Here is a 26,321-nt window from a genome sequence, read left to right as displayed (position 1 = left end):
GAGAGAGAGATCTATCCCCAAAGCCCACCTGCACCCTCAAGTCAGGACTCGGCAGGAGGGTGAGGGAGCTGGAAGGGGCGGGAGTGGGCAGCAGCCAGTGCCCCGGGAGAAGTGGCTGGACTCTCCTGCTGTGTTTTGTAGATTGATCAGAAGCAGTTCGACAAAATCCTCCGACTCATCGAGAGTGGGAAGGAGGAGGGGGCCAAGCTGGAATGTGGGGGCTCGGCCATGGAGGACAGGGGCCTCTTCATCAAGCCCACGGTCTTCTCAGAAGTCACCGATACCATGAGAATTGCAAAAGAGGAGGTATGAGAGGCAGCCGGGGCGCTTGCCAGGCACAGGCTGGGAGGGGTTCTGTAGTTCTAGTAGGAGTTTTCTCTTGCCCAGGTGAGCATTTTCCTTCCTCCTGTTCCTTCCCTTGAAGGGGTCCTCAGGGAAACCATCCTGCCCCCACCTCTGGAGAACCCCAGGGTTCACCCTAAACCGGGGTTTTCACTCTCTGGGGACAAACAATCCATCCATTTTCTATTTCTGAATGCTCTGGGGTGGGCCTCATAGGAAGTTGAGGGTTTTGCCAGGAATCCAGCTGTTGATTCCTGGCCCCGAGTTACCTCCAGCCACCGGGCGCAGTCCCATGCCCCTTCATCCCCGTAAAAAAAAGAGTGGATGGTGCTGGTTCCTCCTGCTTGGAGGTCTCCACAGTACGTGGCCTTGGCAGAGGAGCCCATAGAGTGAGCACTGGTTGGCAAGCACTCTCAGGCCTGCTGCTCTGCTGGAAGGAAATAAGTTCCCTGCCCAGGTTCTGGGCATGTGGACACCAGGACATGGCCTTTGGGGACACATGGAGCGTGGCTGGAGGCCCCAGACTTCCTAGACAGGAGATCTGGGCCAATCCCTCACTGCACAGTGAGGAGTGCAGAACATTCCAGAGTGCCCCAGAACCGGGGGCGGCCCTTCCGCAGTCCGCCCAGCACATCATTACAGGCTCCAGAGTCTCCGCGCCCAGCCCAGCTGCCCGTCTGCACTGCCCTTGGTCCTTCCTGGCTGCTGGCTCCCCCCCCTTTTGGTGGAGGGCCTCCAAGCAAGGGTCTGGGGACCCAGGGGCCACTTTCAGCAGAACACAGCCAGAGCCTGGGGCTGCAGTCCCACTGGCCGGCACCCACCCTGTTAGGGGCCGCCCAGGCCACACCCGGTGGTGCCTGGGGACTGACCAGCCCTGGTGCCCGCCCGGCATGCACTTCCTGCCCCAGAGCTGGCTCTTGGCCCCTTCTTTGCTGTTTTGTTTGTTTGGTTTGGGGGCCACACCCCGCAGTGCTCGGGCTGATTCCTGGCTCTGCACTCTGGCAGACTTCAAGGGACTCTATAGGGTGCCAGAGATAAAACCTGGGTGGGCCGCGTGTATGCAAGGCCAGCGCCCTCCCTGCCGTCCTGTTGCTCCAGCCCCTGAAGAAACAAATCTTGCAAATGTCGCTTGAAGTTTTTGTGAGGGCCACTGGCCTGCGGGTTGCAGCCTCTGGACAGTGAAGACTCGCTGGAATGAGTCGCTCGGGCTCCCATTCAGGAGAAATCCATGGTACCAGTCGGCAGGAGTGAGGGGGAGCCAGGACGGTCTTCAGTGCCGTCGGACTGGCCGGCTTACTCCAGAGAGGAAGTCTGGGGAGCAGGGGTCTGTCAGAAGCCCAGCTCTGAGACAGCCGCCCCTTGTTTTTCCTCCTCCTCCCCCACCCCACCCCTTCCCTCTGTCATTGTAAAGCTGGGCTGGGGAGGTTCCATGTTGACCCAGGGGCCCCTTCCTGCTTGGCTACTCACACGCCTGCCTCGGACACTCCTTTAGCCGGGGCCCAGCCCAGACCACAGGCAGCAGCACTGCTGGAAGCAAGCAGGCACATGCGAGGGACCCAGGGATCCAACTCTGGGCCTCACAGTCGCACAGCAGGTGCCAAGTCCCTGGGGCACCCTGAACTCACCCCTTTGCCTTTCATCATAGATCTTTGGGCCAGTGCAGCCCATCATGAAGTTCAAAAATCTCGACGAAGTCATCCAGCGGGCCAACAGCCTGGAGTACGGGCTCACAGCAGCCGTGTTCACCAAGAACCTGGACAAGGCACTGAAGCTGGCCTCAGCCTTGGACTCGGGCACTGTCTGGTGAGCACAGGGCCCGGGTGGCGCTCTGACCATTGGGCTCCTCCCCGTCCTGTTTGCGGGCCCAGCCCTGGGTGAACAGACCTGTCATAGAGCCCCTTGGGACTATCCCCAGCTGGCTGTGTTTATGGCCTAGAACCAGTAAACATGAGAACAGCAAACATTCTGTAGTTGGATGAGACATTTACATATCAGGGTGTTGGTCAAATATAAACAGGTTTAGTTAAGCATAAATAGAAATATGAGTTTAGCTGAACGTAAACAGAGGTCAAGTGCTTCCTCCAGGGGAAATTCTCTCAGAGATCTGCCCAGGGGTGGGCCTCCATCTCGGGGCTCCCACAATCTGCCTTATGACCCCCAACACACCGTGAAAACAGGGGCTGGTTCACCCCTGTGCCACAGACAGGACTGAAGCCCCATGGGGGCGGGAGCGAGAGCACAGCAGGTAGGGCATTTGCCTTGCATGCAGCTAACCCGGATTCAATTCCCAGCATCCCATATGGTCCCCTGAGCAACACCAGGAGTAATTCCTGAGTAGTGCAGAGCCAGGAGTAACCCCTGTGCATCACTGGGTGTGACCCAAAAAGAAAAAAAAAGGCCCAACACACACAGGCAGCTGGCCGGCCCAGGGCTGCGTGGCTAAAAAACACCATACCAGGCTCGAGGCCTGGGCCCCACCCTCTCTGAGACTGCAGAGGACGTGGCCTCGTTCAGAGGCATTCACTAGATGAGAGCATGAGGTGGGACATGGACAGATCAGGGCACAAAGCTGGAGCTCCTTGGCTATAAGTCTGAGTGCACGGGCGCCGTCCAGGTCCATTCTGTTCATTGTTTCCCCCCCCTGGAATCCCACCCCCTCATTTGCCCGGCAGCCCCCTCTGACCCCAGTAAACAGCTCGCCCCAACAGCATACATTTGGACGGTGCTAATTTGGGGCTGGAGCGACAGCACAGAGGGGAAGGCACTTGTCCTGCATACACTGACCCAGGTTCAGTCCCCGACCCCCTGACCACACCAGGAGTCATCCCTGAGAGCAGAGCCAGGTGTGGCCCCCAAACAAACAAACAAATTGAACTGTGCAGCTTCTCTTCAGACAGACTTTCTGCACAGACTCTCTTGGTCTATACAGGCCAGTCACATGCCGGCATTTTCTCTATGGTTTTCTTGATCTGTGTGTAATGTGGTTTTGGGGTTACCTTTGGGGGAATTGGGGGCCACACCCAACTCCGAGGCTTGGGAGTTGCTCCTGGAGGTGCTCCGGGGACCAGGCAAGACCAAATCAGCCCCGGGGCCTCCTGCATGCACAGCATGTGCACAGCCCACTGAGCAACCTTTCTGGCCCCTGTGTGATTTACATAATGTTTTCCTGTCCCTCACTTCTTTTCTATATGCTGTCAGAAGACCACATGGGACATATGATGTTTAACAGTCATGCTTGAAAACTCTATATTTGGTTCAAAATATTTTGATGAACATTGGGTGATTAGTAATTTCACCCAATTAGGGGGCTCCTCTAGGGTCTACCTAAGGTGCTGTATTTGATGCGGGGAGACCCACCTTGAGGTGATCAGGGACCACCTCCTGGCTCAGGGCTTGGGTCCATGCAGTGCTGGGGAGGGAGCCAAGGAGCTCGTATCAGTCTGTCTGTGCGGTCACCTGGGATTCCTCATTAAACACACTGTGGTTTGAGCTCAACTTCCACTCGTTTCCAGGTAGGTCTCTGATGGGAAGACCAGGAAGGCAGGCATTCACAGCACTCTCTTTCATCATCATCATCATCATCTTTGGTTTGGGGTACACCCAGTGATGCTCAGGGCTGCCTCCTGGCTCTGTGCTCAGGGCTCACTTGTGATATGCTGAGGGACCCTATGGGATTCCGGTGATTGAACCCAGGTCAGCCGCATGCAAGGTGGATGCCCTCCCCACTGTGCTATGGCTTGGCCCGGTTTTTATGATATTTTAAAACTGATTTTATTATTGGGTCAGGAAATAGTGCAGTGGTTAGTCCCTCCATGACGGGGCCATCAGCGTCACTGATTCTCCTGGAGGTCCCCAGCATGGTGGAGGCAGGGAGGCCAGGGTCTCTGGGCACCGCAGCTGCACCCCCTTAGGCCCTTGTGTGCTAGAGACCCAGGTGGTCGAGAGCTGCAGGTGGGGCATAGCCCTTGGAGGCCCCAAAGTCAATTAAACAAATCCTTGTATTATTTTGAACTATTCTGTAAATTTATTACTATAATGGTGACCACAGGGTCCAGGGAGAGAGGCCTGGAAGGGCTGGGCCTCGCCCTGGGTTCAGTTCCGGGTCTGTGCCCCAAGCACCCAGATGTGGCCCCCAAACCCCAAAAATATAAAAACCACCAAAGCCTAGGCCAAGAGCCATTCTGCAGGGGTCCCGCACCAGTAGCCCTGGCGTGACCACCTCTGTCCCCTCCTTCTCCAGGATCAACTGTTACAACGCCATCTACGCACAGGCCCCCTTTGGGGGCTTCAAGATGTCGGGAAATGGCAGAGAACTGTAAGTGCTTGGTGATCCCTGGGGGTCACCTCCTCTCCACTGGTCTCCGTGCCTCCCCCTTTCTCCTTCCTCCTCCTCCTCGTCCTCCTCATAGCTGAGCCCCAAGACAGCTCCCAATAGACACAGGGCCACATTCTGCAGCTCTGTGACATCGGACTGGCTGCATGGGGACAGAATGTGTGTGTGTGGGGGGGGAGGTGTCTCACCAGCCCTGGCCCTCCGCCAGTAAAACAGGCTCCCTCCCAGCCTGGCCCTGCCCCCCAGCCCTCCTTACTGAGGCCAGGCTGGTGGTGGATGCCAGCCAGGACCCCCCTATGCAGTGAGCACTCCAGCGCTGCATTCTTTCTCTTCATTTAAAGCAATTCTTTGGGGTTGAAGCCATAGGACAGCAGCTAGGGTGCGCGCCTCTGATCCCCCGCACCCCATAGGGTCCCCCAATTACCGCCAGAAGTGATTCCTGAATGAGAACCAGGAGTCAGCCCTGAGCATCTTCGGTGTGAAATATATATATATGTATATATGTGTATATATATATACATATGTATATACATATTAGAAAAAATGTTATCCGTCACCCTTGCAAACATCACACACCAGCTCAGCCTGGAGCCGTGGATGTCCTGCGCTCCCCACGCAGGCCGAGCGCTCTGCTCCTCTTCCGCTTACTCGCATTTGGGGCGCCCGGTGACCTGTCCTCTCTCTCTTTGTGGCCGCAGAGGCGAGTATGCGCTGGCAGAGTACACAGAAGTGAAGACTGTCACCATCAAACTGGACGACAGCAGCCCCTGAAGCGGGCGCCCGGGCTCCGCCCTCCAGCGCTTGATTGACAGCCGAGGTGGCGCCGGCACCCGGGGGAGCTTGAGCCCGGTGCCACGCGAATCCACTGCATTGGGACCGTTTTTTTGGTTTGTTTGTTTTTCTTTGCCCTCTCCCGTCTTGCTCATCAATAAGTTGCGTGTAAAACTGCAGTCCTGCCAGAGGGTGGCGCTGTCGGGTTTTTTCCCTCCTTCCCCTTAACCTGGTCACACCTGCGTCCCCAACGGACACACACACACGCACACGCACACGCACGCACGCACGCGCACGCTCGCACCCCAGCTCCAATCAGGACAACGGGGTATTGGCAGAGCAGAGGGCAGTGCCAACCGCAAGTGCTTCAAAATTCACTTCAAAATGCCCCAGGAAGAATTTGGGGGAAAGCTCCTGAAGTTTCCTGAATGTTCTGCAAAAAAACGGGCCGCCGGCCAGCACACTGCCCACCTTCGATGGCCAAGAGTCCACGTCAAGTTTAGAAAACACGGAAACAAGAGCCAGTGTGGGGAACCTTGGGGACCCGTATGTGGCCTGGAAAGTCCAGGAAGCCTTGGGCATGGCCCCGGTCCCCTTGGCTGTGGGACACAGCTGCCAACCAGGATTGCCTGGGGAATGTGATGGAGACCCCCGCCCAGAGTCGAGCATCAAGCTGCACCAGCCTCCCCCCTTCACCCAGGCCTTTCCCAGGCTTCAAAGGAGGCTGGTAGCGGCAGGGTTGTTAAGGACACGGCGCCCTGGCACGCAACTTCTCTGACCACGGAAGCACCCTCACTGCACAGAGCGCTGGCTCCTACTGAGCTCCACCTCCTCCTGCCCTCCAGTGTGGGCTCTGCAACTCCAGCAGAACTCCTGAGCGTCACAGGGCCTGAATTCGACATGAATTAAATAAAGGCAACAAATAACCCTGGGCATCAGGAGGAAGTGGGTCACCGAGCAGAATCCCTGACGAGTGACATTTCTTTTCCTCCTCGTGTCTCTCGATGATGAGCAACGGCTTGTGTTGGCTTGGAAAACGAAAAGGGCTTGATAACAGAGCAAACCGTCGCTAGCAACAGAGCTCAGAGGACTGAGTTCCTGCTTAGCATGCAGGACCCCAGGGTTGTGGTCCTCGGGCCACAGCTGGGTGCGCCCTGAAAACCAATAATAATAATAATAATAATAAAGACCAAACCAAATAACTTGTAATTCCAAGACTTTAACTTGAGTCACTGGTTTCTTTCTAGTAGCACTTCATGATGGAGAAATAAATTGTGTTTAAAAATTAAACTGAAAGGCTGGAAATCAGGGAGGGCGTTTTCCTTGCATGCAGCTGACCTGGGTTCTATCCCCAGCATCCCATCTGGTCCCCCGAGCACCACCAGGAGTAATTCCTGAGTGCAGAGCGAGGAATAAGCCCTGAGCATCGCCGGGCGTGGCCCAATCCCAAAAATAAATGTACCTATAATATTTTTTAAATTAATTGGGGTTATCAAATCAGATGGCTTTAATAAAATCAAGCTTTAAGGCAAAAGCAACATATGTCCAAAGAGAGACATCAGCAAGAATAGGGGATATCGTTCTTGTCAGAAATGTTAAATGTGCAATTCTCCGCCAACTAACACTTCTGTCAGTCACTTGTTGGATCAGAATTTGATTTCGTACACTGAATCGTCAGGATTTTCTCCCCAGTTACGTATCGACATTAACCTTAGCAATGATGCAGTAGAGGGGCCTCACTCTCTCCCTGTACAAGAATGCCTTGATTAGGAAATGCTTCATTATTTATGATGATAGTTAATGTATCTTTTTATAGTTGTAAGTACACAGAGGTGGTATATTTAACCTTGTGGCACATACTGTATTTAGAAATGAAAATCTCTGTGGCAGTGGATTTTACTTCTCTTGAAGTCTCCTGTGGTACATTTTAAACCTCGACTGGCCTGGGGGTTTGGATTGTAGCTGCAGAAAGTGTGTTCAGCTAATGCAGTGACCAGAAAATAAAACTGCCTATTTGAGGAACCCTGTGTTGGTTTGACTTTTTTTTAACAAAGCAAGATAATTTTTCTGAGCGAATTTGCTTAGAAAGACATGAAGAGAGAGAGAGAGAGAGAGAGAGAGAGAGAGAGAGAGAAGAAATAACATGATCAAGAACTCGGGCCTCTGCAGAGTGGAAAAAAGTCACGCTGAGACTCACAACAGAAGGCAAGAAGGAGCTGTGTTCAAGGGGGAATATAGGAATATAAGCTTGAGAAAAGGCCCGATGGCTTGGGGGTGGGGGGGTGTTTGTGCGTGTGTGCGTGTGAATGTGTGTCTCTGTGCATGCATACATGTCTCTGTGTGTCTCTGTGTGAGTCTGCATGTGTCTCTGTGTGAGTCTGCATGTGTGTCTGTATGTGTGCCTGTGTGTTCTCTGTGTCTATGTTTATCTGTGTCCGTATATCTGTATGTCTCTATGTGTCTGTGTCTATGTGTCTGTGTGCCTCTGTGTGTCTCTGTGTGTCTCTATGTGTGTGCTTGTGCATCTTTGCCTCTGGGTGTGTCTGACTCTGTGTCCTTGAGTGTCTGTGTGTGTCTGTGTATGTATCTGTCTCTGGATGTGTCTGTGTGTCTGTGTGTATATCTTTGTCTCTGGGTATGTCTGTGTGTGTCTATGTCTGTGAGTGTCTGTGTGTGCCTGTGTGTGTAGCTTTGTCTCTGGGTGTGTCTGTGTGTCTGTGTGTATATCTTTGTCTCTGGGTATGTCTGTGTGTGTCTATGTCTGTGAGTGTCTGCGTGTGCCTGTGTGTGTATCTTTGTCTCTGGGTGTGTCTGTGTGTCTTTGTGTGTGTTGCATTTACCCACCCTCTTTCCGCGGCTAATTTTTCTTGCTCTGACAATCAGGCCCCCTCACTAACTTCAGAGTAAAATGACATTTGCGCAGGTCATCTGCCTGAGCTCTTGTCCTAAGTGTGAGCCACACTGGGTGCCGTGGCCCCTGCTGTATGACTGACGCCAGAGACTGGCACCCGTAGCAGCTGACCAAGGTGAAGTTGGCGGTCAAGTGGCCTGAATCTTGTTTTCAGGAGGGCCTGCGCGTGCGCTTCCTCATCTTGCCGCTAGATGGCGAGGAAGCGCAGTGGCCACCGACTGGCCGGGCCCTGAGTGCGGCGCCACGCCCTGCCCAGTTGTGGGACTTTTCAAAGCAATCTTTTGTGGGACTTTTCGGCCAGCCCCTTTCCTGTGCTGGAATTAGGACCGAAGTCGTGAGCACCGGATTGCAAAACTTGCCCACCCGGTTGGAAGGGATCCCCGCCGCTGGAGACCAGGAGGAAGGATGGTGGGTGTTGTGCCCGTGGTCCCCTTCCCCTCCAGGGGTCCTTAAAAAGCCCTTCATTGCCCGCAATGTCCACAAGGCCCCGCGTGGTGGCGCTCATTATCTCTGTGCCTTGCCTTAACTCCTGGGAACGAAAACCAGGGGAGGCTGAGATGTGGGTCCAGCCTGGATATAGGATTTTTTATTTTCCTGAATGAGATTCTCTTTCCTAGGCGGTACATGGAATCTAATCAGAAACATCTCTGCCTCACTGACAAACATCCTGGTGGTAGGCGCGTGAATAAGACCTTCACGATGTGCTAATCCTCCCGGGCTAATGTAATGCATTGCCAGCGTGCTACCATGCTTTGTAAAACTTTTTATTTTTATTATTTTTATTTATTTATTTATTTTGCTTTTTTTGGTCACACCCGGCGATGCACAGCGGTTACTCCTGACTCATGCACTCAGGAATTACTCCTGGCGGTGCTCAGGGGACCATATGGGATGCTGGGAATCGAGCCTGGGTCGGCCGCGTGCAAGGCAAACGCCCTACCCACTGTGCTATCGCTCCAGCCCCTTTGTAAAATTATTTTAAATCATACCTCTCCCTCAAAAGACAAAGTACTTGGGGCTGGAGCGATAGTACGGTGGATAGGGCTTTTGCCTTGCACGCGGCCAACCCAGGTTCGATTCCCAGCATACCATATGGTCCCGGAGTAATTCCTGAGTGGAGGGGCGGGGATAGGTCCCCAAGAAGGTAAATAAAGCACATCCCTTTTGAGTGCAAGTTTCTGGGTACCTCAGACTTCCAGACCACCACAGGGAGTGGCCCCCACCACTCATTTTGTTGTTGTTGCTTGGGGTCACAACGCGGTGCCCAGGGCTGACTCCCTGACTCTGATTCAAACATCAGTCCTGGCGGTGCTGGGGCCACCATATGGGTGCTGGGGACTGAACCAGGGGGGCCAGTGCAAAGCAAAAGCCCTCCCTGCTCTACAACTAATGCTGTTTAATGCACCAGAAAATGATACCGATCCAGAGCTCCAGAAGTCAATTTGTGAAGAATTGCAGGTGACAAAATCTGAATGCCTGGCAAATGCCTGTTTCCCTTATGTACTGGAGGGAAAGTACATGGCCAGTTTCACCCCCACCCCTCCGGCTTTTTTTCCCCTTTAGGTCATACCCAGCTATGCTCAGGGGTTACTCCTGGCTCTGCACGCAGGAATCACTGCTGGCGGTGCTCGGGGGACCCTATCGAATCGGTCTCGTGCAAGGAAAATGCCCTCCTGGCTGTCCGATGGCTCTGGCCCTGGGCCGACTTTTTAAACTGCTATTTCCTGCCGGTGCGCACCGTCCAAGGTTAGCCAAGGATCCGGCTGGCAGCTGGGAGACAGAAAGGAAGCTGGACACATTTTTAGCCTTCAACCAACCGATCTGGTGGCTGAGACCAACCCAGGTGGCTAGAACCAGTAGGGGCCAGACCTGGGGACGTTTGGGCTTCAGAATCCGAGGACGACGATGGGGGGGGGGGGGGGGGGGCCTGGGCACGGGCCAGGGTCCGATGGCCGAGGCTGGGACTGAGGAGGGGCCGGCCGGGGTCCGATGGCGGAGGCTGCGGCTGCGGGGTCGCGGGCCAGGGTCCGATGGCTGAGGCTGGGACAGCGTGGGGGCGGGTCAGGGTCCGACGGCGGAGGCTGGGGCTGCGGAGGGCGGGGGAACCCGCGCCCGGTCCGCGCCCCGCGCGCTTTGCGCCGCCCGCCGGCCGCAGGATTGAGGAAGTGTCTGGGCCCGGCCCGGCCCCGGCGCGCGGCCCAAGCGGCGGGGGGCGACGGACCAGGGGACCCCTGCAGGCCCACGCGCTTTCCCGTGCTCCGCAGGTAAGCTCAGTGCGCGCCGCGCGCCCCCCGGGCGCCCCGACGGGGCCCCGCTGCCTGGCGGGCGCCCCCGAGCCCGCGCGCCGTTGCCACGCGGCCCGGCCCCGGCGGCCTCCGAGGACGCGGGCGACCCCCGGGCCCGGCGCACCCCGCTCGCGGGCCTGCGTGACGGGGGCGCGGGGTCGGCGCGGGAGCCCCAGACTCGGCCCGTGGGGCACGCGGGGTGGGGCGGGGGGCGGCGAAGAGGAAACCCAAGTAGGAAAAGAAACGCCCCGCACGGAGGCCACTTGGGGAGCAAAACCCGCGCGCCTGGCTCTGTGTGTGTGTGTGTGTGTGTGTGTGTGTGTGCGCGCGCGCGCGCGCGCGTGTTTACTTGAATGTGCGTGTGTGTTATGTGTGCATGTGTTTGTGCGCCTGTGTGCATGTTGTGTATGCACCCGTGCCTTGTGTGCATGTGTGCAGTGTGTGTGTGCTCACTTGTGCATGTGCATGCGGTCGAGTGTGTACCGTGTGTGTGCTTGTTTGTGCATGTGTGTTAGGGAGTGCTTGTGTGTACATGTGTGTATTTGTGTGTGTGCTGGGAGGGGGTTACTCAGGTTGGTCTCTTCCGTGGGGTCCTGGCTGCACCTTCTGTTTCAGGATGTCCTTTTCGATCGGCGGGAGAGACTTTGACCTATGAGAACTTGACCTGACAGCTCCCCAAGACCTGTCATTTGATTTGGTGGGGCAGGGGCAAGGGGCTGAGCTTAAGAAAGCTGGGGAGCAAGAAGGAGATGGTGATTGAAAATTTGGGGATCCTTGGGGGCCGGAAAGAGATAGTGGTGGAGAAGTTGGGGATTGGGTTTGGAGGGTGATGGGAAATTGGGGGGGCTCTGAGTCCAGCTCAGTTTTTCCCACCGGGTGGGGCACAGGCATAGTATTTGTAGGAAGTGCCCCAAGAAATTTATTCTTGGCCGTTTGCCACTCGCCTTGGTGGCGCATCCGAGGGGCAGCCGGGCTGGGCTTTCCTGGGTTATCTCTGTTGCCTTTGCCTTGGGTCTTGACAGGCTCGAGACTGAAATCACACAGCAGAGCTCCGTGTGCTGCTGGGGGCCCAGCAAAACCTCCATGGCCCCTCCCAGGGCACTGTCCCGTCAGACCCTTAGGCCTGGCGTCAGAGGCCTCCCGGCTGCCCACGGGCCTGTTGGGGACCTCAGGGTACATCCAGGTCCCTCCTTCCCCTTTCTCCCGGCCCGTGTGCAGCCCTCCTGCCCCTGATCTGCTGCCACCAAGTGGGCTCTTTGTTGCCCTTTGAACCTGGGACTCTAATCAGCTCATTCTGACACTCCAGGCCACCCCACCTGCGCCGGCATCAATCGCCAAATCCCAGCCAGGTCATTCCTGTACTGGGAGCCTGGGGGCTTCTGGTCTGGATGATTCTTCCCCTCTTACCCCTGCGCGGGGACCCACCTCTGCCATCTCAGACCCCTGGCCCTGGCTCTTCTCTCAGCCATCCCGCTGGCCTGTTGCCCTCCAGCCTCTGCTGACTTGGCTTCCTTCAGTGTCTAGAAGCTTCTCTCCACCGTGTTCTTCCACCCCGCACCGTGGTCTTCTGTCTGCAATCCCATGTCCAGTGCGTGTCTCCTTCATGCTGCACACCTGGTGTTGCCGCCCTTCCCGGTCCCTGCCCTGCTGCCTCCCCACCCAGCGCCCCCCCCCACGTGGGACTCCGGGACCCTGGTGCCCCCGCCAGCACTACCCAGGGATGCCGTGGCACCAGAGGGATAGAGGGATGGGGTCGGCCACATGCAAGACGAGTGCCCTCCCACTGCCTTAGTTCTCTGGCCCGCGGGGTGTTTGGGTTTGGTTTGGTTTTTTTAATTATTTTTATTTATTAATTTTTCCCATTTTATTTTCATAAACTTGTTAATGAGAGATAGCACAGCGGTAGGGCATTCGCCTTACAAGCGGCCAACAAGGCTGACCCAGGTTCGATTCCTCCGCCCCTCTCGGAGAGCCCGGCAAGCTACCGAGAGTATTCGATATGCCAGACACAGTAACAACAAAGCCTCCAATGGAGATGTTACTGGGCCCGCTCGAGCAAATCGACGATCAACGGGAGGGCCTTTACCTTTACCTTTTAAACTTGTTAAAAGTATTATTTTTTTATTGAACCACCATGAGATACACAGTTACAAAGTTGTTCTTGATTGGGTTTCAGTCATACAATGTTGCATTTCCCACCACCAATGTCCCTAGTTAACCCGTCGCCCCCCCCCACTTCTATGGCAGTCATTTTTCTTCTCTCTCTCTCTCCCCCTCTCTCTCTCTCTCTCTCTCCCCCTCTCTCTCTCTCTCCCCACTTTTGGGCATTATGGATTGCAATACAGATACTGAAAGGTTATCATGCATATACCTTTACCTACTTTTCAGCACTCATTTCTTGTCCAGAGCGATCATTTCCAACTATCATTGTCATAGTGATCCCTTCCCTTTCCTAACTGCCCTCCACCCCACATACACTTGTGGCAGCTTCCAGCCGTTGACCAGTCCTCCTGTCCCTGTTCTCTCCAGCCCCCATAGATCCCTGCGGCTTCCTGGCGTCCTTCCTGCATCTTCCAGTGCTCAGAAATCGCAGACCCTTTCTCAGCCTCCCCTGCTAAGTGGTGGGTGCTGGCTCTCTTGCTCTTCAGTTTTCCCTCTGCCCAGAGCGTTTTAGGCCTCCTGGACAGTGGTCAGGGGCACCCGGGCCACTTCTGGGAATATTCAGCACATTGAAGAGTGCAGAGTTCCCGCGGGTGGGGGTGGGGCCACCAGAGCCACCCCCAACTGTCTGAGGGGGGGTGGGGCTCAGGGGTGCCCCAGATAAAACAGATCTCTGGCTGCCCTCCCATGCCTGGTGGAAACCATCTGTTAAGTTTCACAAACTCCCCGAGTTTGCTTCTGGGCCCCCCAGCACTGCCAGGAATCACTTCCCACCCCTTACCCCTCACCCCTCCACCCTGCCCAGCCAGTTCAGTGCTGGACATAGCCCCCCAGACTGTAGGCATCACCCAGCAAATCCAGCTTTGTAAGATATTTACTATTGCAGAAAACCTCTTGAAGGCCTCTGGGGGGTATAGGTTCCACTTGGGGAAAAGCAGTGATACATCCCATTGGTCTGCACTCCAGGGGAGCAGGAAAGGGGAGCTCTGATCTACAGGGGACCCAAACTTTTGTGGACTCTTTCTAAACCTTTGCGTGGAAACTGGGATACAATGAATGTAGGACCCTGGCCCCATGGCCAGCACCAGCCCCAGTGAAGGGATTTTCAAAAGGAAACCAAAAACAAAAAGAGGAACAGACTTTCCTGTTGGCTTGACCTAAAGTGTGTTCAAAATTTTTTCCCCCCAGTTGAGAAACTTTCTTAGAGTAAGTCATCTGTTCTCCCTGTTCTCAAGAAGGAACAACAGCTTTGAGTTTTTTTTTTTTTTTTAAGTGAGGTTTGGGAATGAGAGGGTCTTGGCTGCAAGAAGCCATGGGACAAAGTTGGCTTTCACTGACTGATTTTCTGAGCATTCTGTTTTCCTTTAAGTTTTGTTGGAGTTAGCAATAGAAAGTCCATTTGTTATGTGCCTCAGGCGGCAGGTTGGGGCTGGGAGAGAAACTGGGGACACTGGTGGAGGGAAGGTCACACCAGTGACGTCGGAACACTAAGTGCCTGAAACAGCTGTCCTATGAACAGCTTTGTAAATCGTGGTGTTTTAATAAAAATTACAAATTAAAAAAAGAAGAAGCAGTCGTGAGAACAGCCGGCCAGCCAACCTCAACTCTGAATGGTTAAAGGTCAGGCCTGGGGAGATGATGCTGTTTGGGCCTTCGGGTTCTGGGGGCCTCAGGGCCACCCCACAGATGCTGGGGGTGCCTGGTGGTGCTCAGGGGACCTTGTCGTGCTGGGGATTGAACTCGGGACCTCGATTTATACTTGGCCTCTGAGCCGTCTGCTCCCATCTTTGGCCCGAGCAGTCCTGTCTCCTATTTGGAGACATTTTTATTTTTCCAAGTAGGTGATAGCACAAGGGTTTGGGCTCACTCCTAACTTTGTGCTCAGGGGTCAGTCCTGGAAGTGCTTGGGGGACCATATGGGGTGCTGGGAATCAAGCCTGAGTTTGGCTGCGTGTAAGGCCAGTGCCTTCCCCTAACTCGGTTACTCTCTCTGTAGCTGGAAAGTGGAAGTTTCCCAGCAAATCCTGTATCTATAGTGTAAAAGGGCCTGGCAGGGGTGTGTGTATCTGTGTGTGTGTGTGTGTGTGTGTGTGTGTGTGTGAGATTCTGATCTCTTAGAGGGCAGTCAGAAGGCCATGAGTTTGTGTGTGTGTGTGTGTGTGTGTGTGTGTGTGTGTGTGTGTGTGTGTAAATTCTGAGCCAGAGGATAAGCATGAGTCCACTCTGTGCTCACATCTCCGTGTGTCACTGCAGGCTGGGGCCACCCCAACCCCCAGTGGCACAGTGGCACAGCCAACGGTAGATCTCTCTAGAACTCATGTGGCCGCCCTGCAGGAATGAGGTCCCAAGTCCGCCAGTGAGCGGCTGCACGCGCTGGGAGCCAAGGCCTCTGTGGTCTCCTGCCCTTCTGCCCAGAGGCAGGGCACGAGCAGTGTTGTGTGGAGGGAGACAGGGATCTGGAGCTCGCTGACAAGTCTCTTCTCTCCACCAGGAGACAATTCTGCCCACCCATGCCTGCCCAGCTCCAGGGCAGCGGCCGTGACCGCGGCGGACCAGACTTGGAGAGGGGTACCCCCGATGGCTGGCATGTCACGGCGACCGCCCAGCATGTACTGGTGTGTGGGGCCAGAGGGGTCAGCCGTGTGTCCAGAACGCGTCATGGAGACCCAGGACGGTAAGGCTGGGCCATGGGAGAACATGGAGCAGTCAAGGGCCGGCTGTCCAGTGCCAAGTTGGAGTGCCCTTTCCCTTCTGAAACTGATTGGGGCCTGGAGTCGGAGTACAGAGGGGAGGGCACTTGCCTTGCAAGAGCTGACCCGGGCTCCATCCCCGGCACCACATGTGATTCCCCGAACACTGCCAAGTGTGGTCCCAAAACTAAATAAAATAAAAACAAAACTGATTGGGGGTTCTCGCTTAGATGATAGAAATTGGGAGGCTGTAAGAAACAATTGTAAACTCGAATTAGCGTGCCACTTCATAGGGTAGAGAAATAATTGTTGTCCCCTGGGGGGGCGTGTTTTTGCATTATAAAACATGCGAAACATGCGCATGTTTTTTAAAAATTAGAAAAAGGAAATAAAAGGGGAAATTAAATACCTCCCAGAGGGCCAGAGTGATAGTACAGAGTGTAGGGCACTTGCCTTGCACATGGCCAACCTGGGTTTGATCCCCAAGAGTGATCCCTTAGCACAGAGACAGGAGTAAGCCCTGAGCATCACTGCGTGTGGCTCTAAAGCAAACCTATTAGCCACCTCCCCACACACTGAACAACTGATATTGTTGTTACTTGTTAAACTCTTAGTACTTAAACTCCAGGTACTGAGTTTAGTGTCATATGAAATAATCCTTACAACTCTCTTTGAGAATCAGCCCTTTTTTGTGTCAGGTCTGTGTCAGATCTGAGACGAACTTGTGTCAGATCTAAAAGGGTCTGAAAGAACGTCGTGTTGAGTCTGAAGGGCCCGTGTGTCATATCTAAGAGAACCGTGTGTCATGTATGAAAGGGTGTGAGAGAACTGCGTGTCTGAGAAAACCCTGAGTCGGGTCTGAGAGGGTCTTGTGTTGGGTCTGGGGAGCCCGTGTGTCAGTTCTGAAGGGTCTGAGGAGCCAGAGTGTTGGGTTGAGGCACCGCGTGTCGGGTCTGAGAATCTGAGAAGGTCTCATATTGGGTCTGAGGGGCCCGCGTGTCGGGTCTGAGAGGGTCTCGTGTTGGGTCTGAGGCTCGAGTGTTGGCACTGAGGGGTCAGGGTGTCAGGTCTTGGCTGCCCGAGTGTCGGGTCTGAAAAAACCCGGTTGTCAATGATGTTAGTACTTAATGCTTTACTCAGTAACTCAGTAGACATTTTGTTCCGTTGTTTGACTATTTTCCCCATCAACGATACACAGTGGCTTACTAGGGTGTAAGTTTCTGGAAGATTCCTTTCCACATAAATCAAATTATGAAACGGGGAAGAATTCCCTTCGAGCTACGGCCCCGCATGGCCAGCCCTGCTGTCTCTGAGGCAGTTCTTTCCTGTGGCTGCCATTGTCTGCTCAGTGTGCGCCAGCAGCCATGGGGGTGAGGGTGGCGGCTCTCCCTCAGGGTGGGCTGCACCCACCTGTCCTGGGTGCTCCCAGCTCTGGAAAGTCCCTATCTGTGTCCTGCCATCTGGGTTTAGGAATGAGAGTGGTCTTGGGGCCCCTGGGGGATTAGCGGGTAGTGGTTCTCTCTGAAAGACCCCGCAGGGGGCTGCCCACTTGCCTTCCTGGCCCAAAGTCAATCATCTAATGAGAGTCAACCCACTGCCCCCAGGTCCCGCTGACTTTTAGGGAACCAGGTACGAGCATTTGGGGGAGCACCTGCCCCCTGCCACCCACCGGGATTCCCTCGGACCTTAGTATGAGGGATCAGCCCTTTGAGATTCCCCGGGGACCCTCACCATGTCCTGCCATGTGGACTCACATCTCTCCCCTGCCCCATCAAAAGTTCTTACTCAGCCAGAGAGCCAGCTCAGAGACTGGAACACGCGGTCTGTGAGAGCCTGAGTCTCTCCCCAGGCACCCTGGGAGTGACCCCAGATCACCGAGTTGAAAGTCCGAGCCATATCTCCAGCACGGCCATGGCTCCAGAGGCAAAAGGACTTATTCCAGAGCCCGGCAGCTTGCGGCAGAAAAGTGAATGGACCACGCGTTAAACTACGGCGCCATGCCTCCCCGGGAGGGAAAGGGTGTTGCTCCCTTCCGCCTTTTCCACCCCCCACCCCCAGCAGCAAGGTGGCTACCGCCTCGGAGCTTATAGGAAAGCCAGGTATAAGCCGGCAGTGACAGGGCAACTGCAGTCTCATGGGAAGGGGGACGGTACCGGCTCATCCTTCACGCCCTACCGAGGTCACGGGTTGCCCCCCACTCGTGGCTCTCCAGCACAGCCATAACACCAGACGCACAGAAACCAATCTTGTCATTATCTGGCTCTTTGCAGAAATCCAAAATCATGATATAAGTCTCAAAACCAGCTATAGAAAACAAAGTATTTCACAATGCCTTTTCAGCAATTGTGATTGTTGGGGCGGGGGGGGGGGGGTGAATTCTAAACAATAGTGATGCATCTTTTGTCGAAATAATGAATGTAATCAATGTAGAGAAGAGTTAAGTAGAAATCATCTGCCTCACAGGCATTGGGAGGGGTGGGAGGGGGGTATATTGGGGTTCTTGGTGGTGAAAAATGAGTACTGGTGAAGGTAGAGGTGTTTGATCATTGTAAGACTGAGACTTAAACCTGAAAGCTTAGTAACTTTTCCCACAGTGATTTAATAAATAAATATATCACTGTCACTGTCCTCCCGTTGTTCATTGATTTGCTTGAGTGGGCCCAGTAACGTCTCCATCATGAGACTTGTTGTTACTGTGTTTGGCATATCGAGTAGTCACGAGTAGCTTGCCAGGCTCTGCTGTGCGGGCGAGATACTCTCGGCAGCTTGCCAGGCTCTCCGAGAGGGGCGGAGGAATCAAACTCGGGTCGGCCATGTTGGCTGCGTGCAAGGCAAACGCCCTACCCTCTGTGCTATAAATAAATATAAAAAGAAAAAAGAAAAAGAAAATTTAAGAGCTATGCAAAGTAGAAAGATTAATATATCCTCATTCTATACTGAATTTGAAAAATTATAAACTTATGGAAGATTGTTATATTGTAAAATCAAAATCAAAATAGAATAATTTAGAAGAAAATTCATAAACATGTATTACTTTTATGAATGTGTAACCTGTTTGGTCACACAGATCATGAATTGAATGTTTTTAAACTTTGTTTAATGCTCTGATATTAGTATCATTAAATATGTAATAGTTTTTCATTTGTTTAAATTTTTTTGATTAGTTTATTCTGCTTCACAGATATTGTGGGGAGAGAAAAATGTGTCATAAAATGCTGATTATGGCACTATATTCTGTCATGAATGACTCTTTTCTACTAAGAATTCTTTAATAGTTCTCCATTTCAGTCTGATTAAAGTTGAGGAGTTTAAAACATATATATATGTAACAGTTTTTGAAGGAGCAACCCTATAGCCCGTCTTGATCCCCATGAACTATGATCTGATATTTCTTGTCCATTTGGGAATTTCATAGTTAAGTCATGCCAAATAAGAATAAGTTCCTTGGGGCTGGAGCAATAGCACAGCGGGTAGGGCGTTTGCCTTGCACACGGCTGACCCAGGTTCGATTCCCAGCATCCCATATGGTCCCCTGAGCATCTCCAGGGGTAATTCCTGAGCGCAGAGCCAGGAGTAACCCCTGTGCATCGCCAGGTGTGACGCAAAAAAAAATAAAATAAATTTATAAAAAATAAGTTCCTTAATAGATAACGATGATTTTACTGTTGACAATAAGAGAGAATTAGAACAATACATTTTAAGATTTGTTTTGTCTTTTCAAAATAAATAATTTCTTTAAAAAAAGAAGGAAAGAAAGAAAGAAAGAAAGAAAGAAAGAAAGTCCGAGCCATAGTTCAGAGGAGAGGGCACTGTCCTTGCACATGGTTGACCTGGGTTCAATCCCTGACATCCCGTAGGGTCCCCTGAGCACTACCAGGAGTGAACCCTGAGCACAGAGCCAGGAGGAAGCTCTGAGCAACGCCAGGTGTGTGGCCCCCAAACAGCAAACAAACCCCAAAAAGGTTTTATTCGACTTCCAAGGATCATGTGGGAAAGATCCAAACTTGACCAATTGGGTGGGCACTGGTGCCAGGGGTGTTCATGATTTTCCTTAACCCACCTCTTTGTTTTTTTTGGGGGGGTCCTTCTGAGCAATTCTCAGAGGCTCTCGGGGTCAATATATTGTTTCTTGAACAAGTGGGCCTGGTGGTCGGTTACTTAAGCCCGGGGTGTCGGGGCCAGTGGCGCCACTGCTTGGGGATGCTCACACAGTGAGGGTTCAGACCCCCGCCTCACTGTGCCAGGATTCGTACCTACACGCCAACCCCACCTGCCTGGACTTGCATCACTCAACGTTTTGTTTTCCTTTTTCGGTTTTGGGGCCACACCCAGCGATGCTCAGGGCTGACTCCTGGCTCTGCACTCAGGTCACTCCTGGCCACAGCACCGGGGACCCTCTGAGGTGCTGGGCTCAAACCCAGGTCGGCTGCGTGCTATATGCCCGCCTCACTGTGCTATGGCTCTGGCCTCCATAGCTCAACGTTTTGTATCCCTTGGAAGGTTCATGGGGGACCAGGAGTCCAGCACCACAGCTGCTGGGCTGGGGGGACACCCGGGCAGGACAGTCGAGCCCTGGAACCCCTCAGGGTCTCGGCCATCGGCTGGCCCAGGGCCAGAGCCTGCCCGAAGGAGGCAGCGCAGGGCGTCTGGCTCGACAAACACTTCATCATGCTTGTACGTGTGTCTGGCACTTGTCGGGGTGGAAAGACCTGTCCTACCCGTCCTGGGAAAGCAGAGGCAAGAGGAAGGTTCCAGATAGTGCAGGTGGACCAATGCGGGAGACTTCCGGCTCATGGGGGCCCAGGGGAGCAGAGCAGACGACCCCCCCCCCCCGAGATGACTCTCCCGTCCCAGCTCCCTGGGCCAAGGGAGTCCTGATCTTGACCCTGAGAGCCTGTTGCTTGGGCATAGCTGCCTGCATCTCCTGGAGCTGACCTGGACCCGAGAAGGAACTTTCCAGAAGGCCTCCTGCTCACAGGTTTTACTAAGCTCCTTTCTGTGGCCTGGGGCTCCCCTTCCTGGGCCTTTTCAATCGTGTTTGTGACATCCGGTCTTTGTGGGCCCCTTTTCAGCCTTCCAGAAGTGAAGTAGGAAATCGACTGCAACCGGAAGTGCCCGCAGGTCACTGACCCAGACCAGGGCCGAGCCCCTTTCACCGCCGAAGCCCAGATCCTGCAGAGGGCGGGTGTTCTGGGCCAGTGTTCATGCCAGCTGGGTGGGGGGCTGGGGGAGAGTGGCCTGGGGAGGGTGAGGCTCTGCTGGGTGGGAGGCTGTGGTCAGTGTGGTGCCATCCTCCAGCGTGCTCTGGGGACCAGCGCTGGTGACCATGAGGTGAAGGGGCAGGAGGTGGGTGTGGGGCCGTGATGGACCTGGGGCTGCCCTCACGGCTGTGTCTGCTGGGACCTCTCACATGGCCGTAATCGCAGGCTTGCTTGCCTCCAGCCATGCAGAGCTCTGCCCCATGCCAGGCTCTGAGGGCCACTTGCCTGGCAAGTATCACCAGTGTCTGTGGGGCGGAATCCCAGAGCGAGTTAAGACCGGTGCCCGAGGCCCCAGGAGCACAGAGAAGGTTGCATGCTCAGGAGGTGGCTCCAGGCTCCCCTGCTGGCCCCTGCCCTTGCCTGGTCCTGAGCACCACCGGGGCGGGGCTCTGCTGGCCCCCAGCACCACCGGACCTTGGGAGCATGCGGGTCAGGCCCCCGCAGTACTGAGCACAGACTCTGGAGAGCCCCCTGACTTCCCAGAAAAGGAAAAAGGACAGACTGGCACTGCCAGCGGATGTGTTCTGCTGGGCTGTTTCTAGTCTCACACACACAAACACACAGACACACAGACACATATACATACGTACACACAGAAACACACACACACACTTAGACACACATAGACATGTACATACATACACACAGAAACACAGGCATTACTTACACACTTAGACACACGTATAGACACAGATACATACATGCATACACACAGACACACAGACATATACACTTAGACACACTCATAGACACAATACAAGCATACACATAGACACACAGACACACACACAAACATGCAGATACACACACTTAGACAGACACAAACATACTAGACGTAGCACACAGACACAAACATACACACAGACACAGACACACTCATTGACAGACACACACATGCACACAGATTCACACACTGATACACATACACAAGCATGCACAGACACACTCACACGTGCCTCTTTTCCTGGTCCTGCTGCGTCCTGCAGGTGCCGTGTGACTTCCCATGTGACTCATGTCTTGGAGTCTCGGTGAGACTTTCCTGTATTGGGTGCACATGTTTGCGGTGCTCCTGGCTCAGTGCTCAGGGGTTGCTCCTGGTGCTCAGGCGACCGAGCAGTCCCAGGAATCAAATGTGAGACTCCCGCGTGCAGGGCATCTTCTCCAGCCCTTTTAAGCCACCCCAGCAGAGCTCTGGTGTGTGTGTGTGTGTGTGTGTGTGTGTGTATGAGAGAGAGAGAGATACACCCAGTTCAGTAGCATGCCCACAGCTTCCTCTCCTCACTCAGCCCCGTCTGTGTGAGTGTGTGTGTGTGAGTGTGTATGTGCATGTGGGTGTGTGAGCATGCGTGAGTGTATGTGTATGAGTGTGTGTATGGGTGGTATGAATGTGTGTATGTGAGTGTGTGAGTGTGCATGAATGAGTGTGTATGTGAGTGTGTTGTGAGTGTATGTGACTGTGTGTGAGAGTGTGTGAGTGTGTATGTGAGTGTATGTTGTGTGTGAATGTGTGTGTATATGAGTGTGTGTGAGTGTGTGTGAGTGTCTGTGAATGTGTGTGAGTATGTGTATGAGTGTGTGAGTGTGTGTGTGAGTGTGAGATGCACCCAGTTCAGTAGCGTGCCCACCGCTTCCTCTCCTTCCTCAGCCCCTAGTCTGTCGCCCGCGGACTCTGTGGGCCTGTGCTCACCACCTTGAGCATTGAAAGTCAGGGAACTGGTGGTTCACTGAACAGGATACTCCGTGTGGTGGAGGCCAGGCACTGTCTGGTTAAAGACGCAGAAAAACAGAAAGGCGCCCATGGGCAAACCCAGTACCGGGCACCCAGTGCCCCCGGCACTGGGATTCCACGCCTTGGGTCTCCGACGGGCTTCCTGGCGCGACTGCAGGGGCCTGGGCTGCACCTGTGCTCAGCTCCTCACTGCGGAGCTGACCCTGAGTGACCCAGGAGCCAGCCAGGTCTCACCAGGTGCCGTTTCCCGCCAGAGTCGCCCACAGATTCCCAAGTTTGTCAGCGGCATTGTAGAGCTATTTGGTTTGGGTTTGGGGGCCACACCCAGCAGTGCTCAGGGGTCACTTCTGGCGGGGCTGCCTGGTCCCACTCCCCCCCCCCGCCGGGTCCCTCCTGTGGACAGTGACGTTGGCGTCTGGGTGCAGCGAGGGTGACGCTGCCTGTCTCGTGCCACCCCAGGTGCCGTGGACATGAGCAGCAAACTGTCAGCACCAGGCTATGAGCCCACCGCGCAGTACCCTGAGGCACGGAGTGTCCACGATGCCTACCGGCAGGGGGACCGCAGCCGGGCTGCCCGGCTGCTCCATGAGGCCTGCGAGCAGGGCGCGACACAGCAGCAAAAGGTAGGACCCAGCCTCCGCGGGCAGGACACGGGCTGGCTTGCTGGCTGAGGGAGAGGGTTCACAGAGCTGAAATTGGGCTGTATGCAAGGAAGGCTTTGCTCCCCAGCCCCAAGCACAGAGCCAGGAGTCAGCCTGAGCACAGAGCCAGGAGTCAGCCCTGGGCAGAGAGCCAGGAGCTAGCCCTGAGCACAGAGCCAGGAGTCAGCCCTGAGCACAGAGCCAGGAGTAGTTCCAGAGCACCATAGATGAGCAGCTTCCCTCCAGAAACAATCCCAGATGCCCATTTTGCATTATGGGCTGCAGATGGGATCTGGATTCATATCTCACATGTAGCTTTGGGGGCTTTCCAGCCAAGATCCCCCTAAAATCCTGCTCTCCACCTCACCCACAGGGCACTGGAGAGGGAAGGAGAATGACCTTTGATCCCCAGCATCCCATATGGCCCCCTGAGCACCACCAGAGTGATTTCTGCATGCAGAACCAGGAGTAAGCCCCGAGCATCGCCAGGTGTGACCCCCCCCAAAACAAAACAAACAAAAACGTATAGCCTACCGTGGTCTTCTGCTTTGGTTTTGTTTGGGGGAGGCACACTCAGCGGTAGGTTGGCTCACTCCTGGGGTGCTCCCGCTTGGCGTCCCTTGGAACCGCCTGGCTAGCCTCAACTCCTACGCTTCCCCTTCCTTTATGAAAATGCCACCGCCGACTAGACAGTGGCCAGGAGGTGAACCTTGACTACTCGGTCCCAGCCCCCGCCGGAGCGATTCCTGAGGACAGAGCCAGAATTAAACCCTGAACACTACCCAGTGTGGCCAACCCAAAATAAAGTAAAGGAAATAAAGAAAATGGCTCTTGCAGAGCCGGAGATTTCCTACAGGGGTCAGTGCCCTTGGGTGCCTGTGTCCATCCTGGTTTAGCTCCCTGTCCCCTCCGGGGGGCACCCTGGGTGTGGCCCCAAATTCCACCAGCCCCCCCAAAAAGAAAGGGAAATACGTGAAAGCCAGGGGAAAGGAAAACAAAATGACCCTTTGTCAGCCCAGCCCAGTCTCCCCGGAAGGTCTAGGTGGACCTTCCCCGCATCCTCCCGGATAGCTACCGGCTCTTGCTTCTAATCCAGATGCCAGTGGGTTGTTGTTGTTGTTGTTGTTGTTTGTTTTGTTTTTTTTGGCTTTGTTTTTATAGTCCCACACAGAGATGCTCAGTCTTACTCCTGACTCTCCACTTAGGACTACTCTGGCTAGGGGACCCTGTGGGGTGCCGGGATCCAGCCGGGCTGGGTGTATGCAGGGCAAGCGCCCTCCCCACTGTGCTCTCACTCCCGCCCCTGCAGGCTGATTCCCGCAGATTTAGCACGCTGCTTTTTCTCACGTCGTCTGCCATGTCCGCCATCAGCCGGCTTTGGGCAGATTATAAATTTCTTTGGCTCATCACCTCCATCTAGTAGAATCCAGTCACCACTTTCCCAGCCAATCCCTTGGCTTGAAAACGTGAATCGTTTCTAATTCTTAACTGAGTAAATAATGCTGAATTGAAGGTTTCCCCCAGTTCTTATTTGTGAAGGCATTATTTATTTATCTTATTACCTCCTCCCTTATTTGTGGTTGACCCCCCCACTCACACACACCCACACCTGGGGAAGGACTCAGGATTACTCCCATCACTGTGCTCAGAGGTCAGTCCCTCGACTGTACATGTGGGGCACTGGGGATTTGAACTCCTGACCACACACTTGAGGCAGGTGGCTTTGATCCGCACAAGTTCAGCATGTCCCGGTGTCTGTAGAAATCAAGTTAGAACTTATGAAAGGCGGGGAAAGAAGGGGAAGGGAGGGAGGAGAGAGGGAGAAAATGGAGGGGAGGGAGGGAGGAAGGAAAGAGGAAGTGGGAAGAGAAAGAAGGAGGGGAAGGAAGGAAAGAAGGATGGAAGGACAGACGGGAAGGAAGGAAGGAAGGAAGGAAGGAAGGAAGGAAGGAAGGAAGGAAGGAAGGAAGGGAGGGAGGGAGGGAGGGAGGGCGAAGGAAAGGGAGAGAGGGAGAAAGGAAGGGAGGAAGGGGAGAGGAAGAGGAAGGGAGGGGAGGGAGGGAGAGAAGTGGAGGAGGGAAGGGAGAACTGAGGGAAGGGGAGGGAGGGAGGAAGGAGGAGAGGAGGGAGGGGGAGGGGAGGAGGATGGGGGAAGGCGGGGAGGAGGGAGGTGAGGAGGGAAGGGGGGAGGGGAGGCGGGAGGCAGCGTCCCTGTCCCGCACTGCAGCTCTGCCCATTCTCCCGGCCCAGCGGCAGCTGCTGACCGTGGCAGCGGCCCACGGAGACCTGGACGCTGTGCGGCTCCTGCTGGCCGAGCGGCAGGTGACGCTCCCCTTGGAGCCCGACGACGACAACGCGGCCGTGGTGGCGGCGCGCTTCGGACACGCGGACGTGGTGCAGGAGCTGCTGGAGTCTCTGCCAGGTCGGCCCCGGGCCCTCCGCTTCCACCCAGGGGCGCATGCGCGGCTGAACCGGGTGCTGGGTGCATGTGACGGCTTCACTAGACCGTCTGGTCTGAGTTTCGGGGTTGGATGACTGGGCCACGCCAAGCGGGGCTCAGAGCTGAGTGCCGGCTGTGCCGTGTGTCTATACGTGGTGCCAGGTGAAACCCGGACCACCCGCGTGCCCGCCCCCTGCTCTGCACTTTCTCAGGCCTCTTAGGGGCCATTTCAACTTCTGAAAGTGGATCCGTCTCTCACGGTGCTCACATCGTGAAAGTCCTTCTGCTCCCAGACCGTATTCCCAGACGATAACAGGGTATCACCAGGGGGACCCACTGAGCTCCGCACCAGGGTTGGAATTCTCGAGTGAAATGGATTTTCCCCCTGGATCATTAGGTTGAACTCAGTCCGAGAGAGGTTCATATTCTCTATTGTGAGCCGAGCGATGGGACCGTGGGGAGGCACGGGCCTTGCATGCAGCCCACCCAGGTTTGATCCCCGGCACCCATGTGGTTCCCTTGAGCCAGCGGGATGATCCCTGAGCACAGAGCCAGGAGTCAGCCCTGAGCACTACTGGATGGTCCCCTCACAAAGAAAGAAGAAAAAAAATGGGAGCAAAGCAGTTGCACAGCGGGTAGGCTTTTGCCTTGCGCACGTCTCCCTGGGTTCGACCCCTGGCATCCCATAGGGTCCCCTGAGCACTGCCAGGAGTGGTTCCTGAGTGCAGAGCCAGGAGTAACCCCCTGAGCATCTCCGG

General features: G+C 54.7%; 2 protein-coding genes across 2 annotated transcripts in view; both read left to right on the top strand.

The window, feature by feature from the left end:
• Positions 1-7,454, top strand: part of ALDH1A3 (aldehyde dehydrogenase 1 family member A3) — a 30,117-nt gene extending 22,663 nt beyond the window's left edge. Inside the window, exons 10-13 of the mRNA XM_056124442.1 lie at positions 142-306; positions 1,988-2,145; positions 4,583-4,657; positions 5,374-7,454. Coding sequence (XP_055980417.1) covers positions 142-306; positions 1,988-2,145; positions 4,583-4,657; positions 5,374-5,446 — 471 coding nt within the window. The 3' untranslated portion in view covers positions 5,447-7,454. The remainder of the gene's footprint in view (positions 1-141; positions 307-1,987; positions 2,146-4,582; positions 4,658-5,373) is intronic.
• A 7,853-nt stretch (positions 7,455-15,307) lies between these two features.
• LRRK1 (leucine rich repeat kinase 1) overlaps positions 15,308-26,321 on the top strand; it is a 57,395-nt gene continuing 46,381 nt past the window's right edge. The window contains exons 1-3 of the mRNA XM_056124413.1: positions 15,308-15,476; positions 22,942-23,105; positions 25,374-25,545. Of these exons, the coding sequence (XP_055980388.1) occupies positions 15,380-15,476; positions 22,942-23,105; positions 25,374-25,545 (433 nt within the window). The 5' untranslated portion in view covers positions 15,308-15,379. The remainder of the gene's footprint in view (positions 15,477-22,941; positions 23,106-25,373; positions 25,546-26,321) is intronic.

Source organism: Sorex fumeus, unplaced genomic scaffold (genome assembly GCF_029834395.1).
Source record: "Sorex fumeus unplaced genomic scaffold, SorFum_2.1 ptg000051l, whole genome shotgun sequence".
NCBI classification, from domain to species: Eukaryota; Metazoa; Chordata; class Mammalia; order Eulipotyphla; family Soricidae; genus Sorex; species Sorex fumeus.
This window is presented reverse-complemented; position numbering and strand designations above follow the sequence as displayed.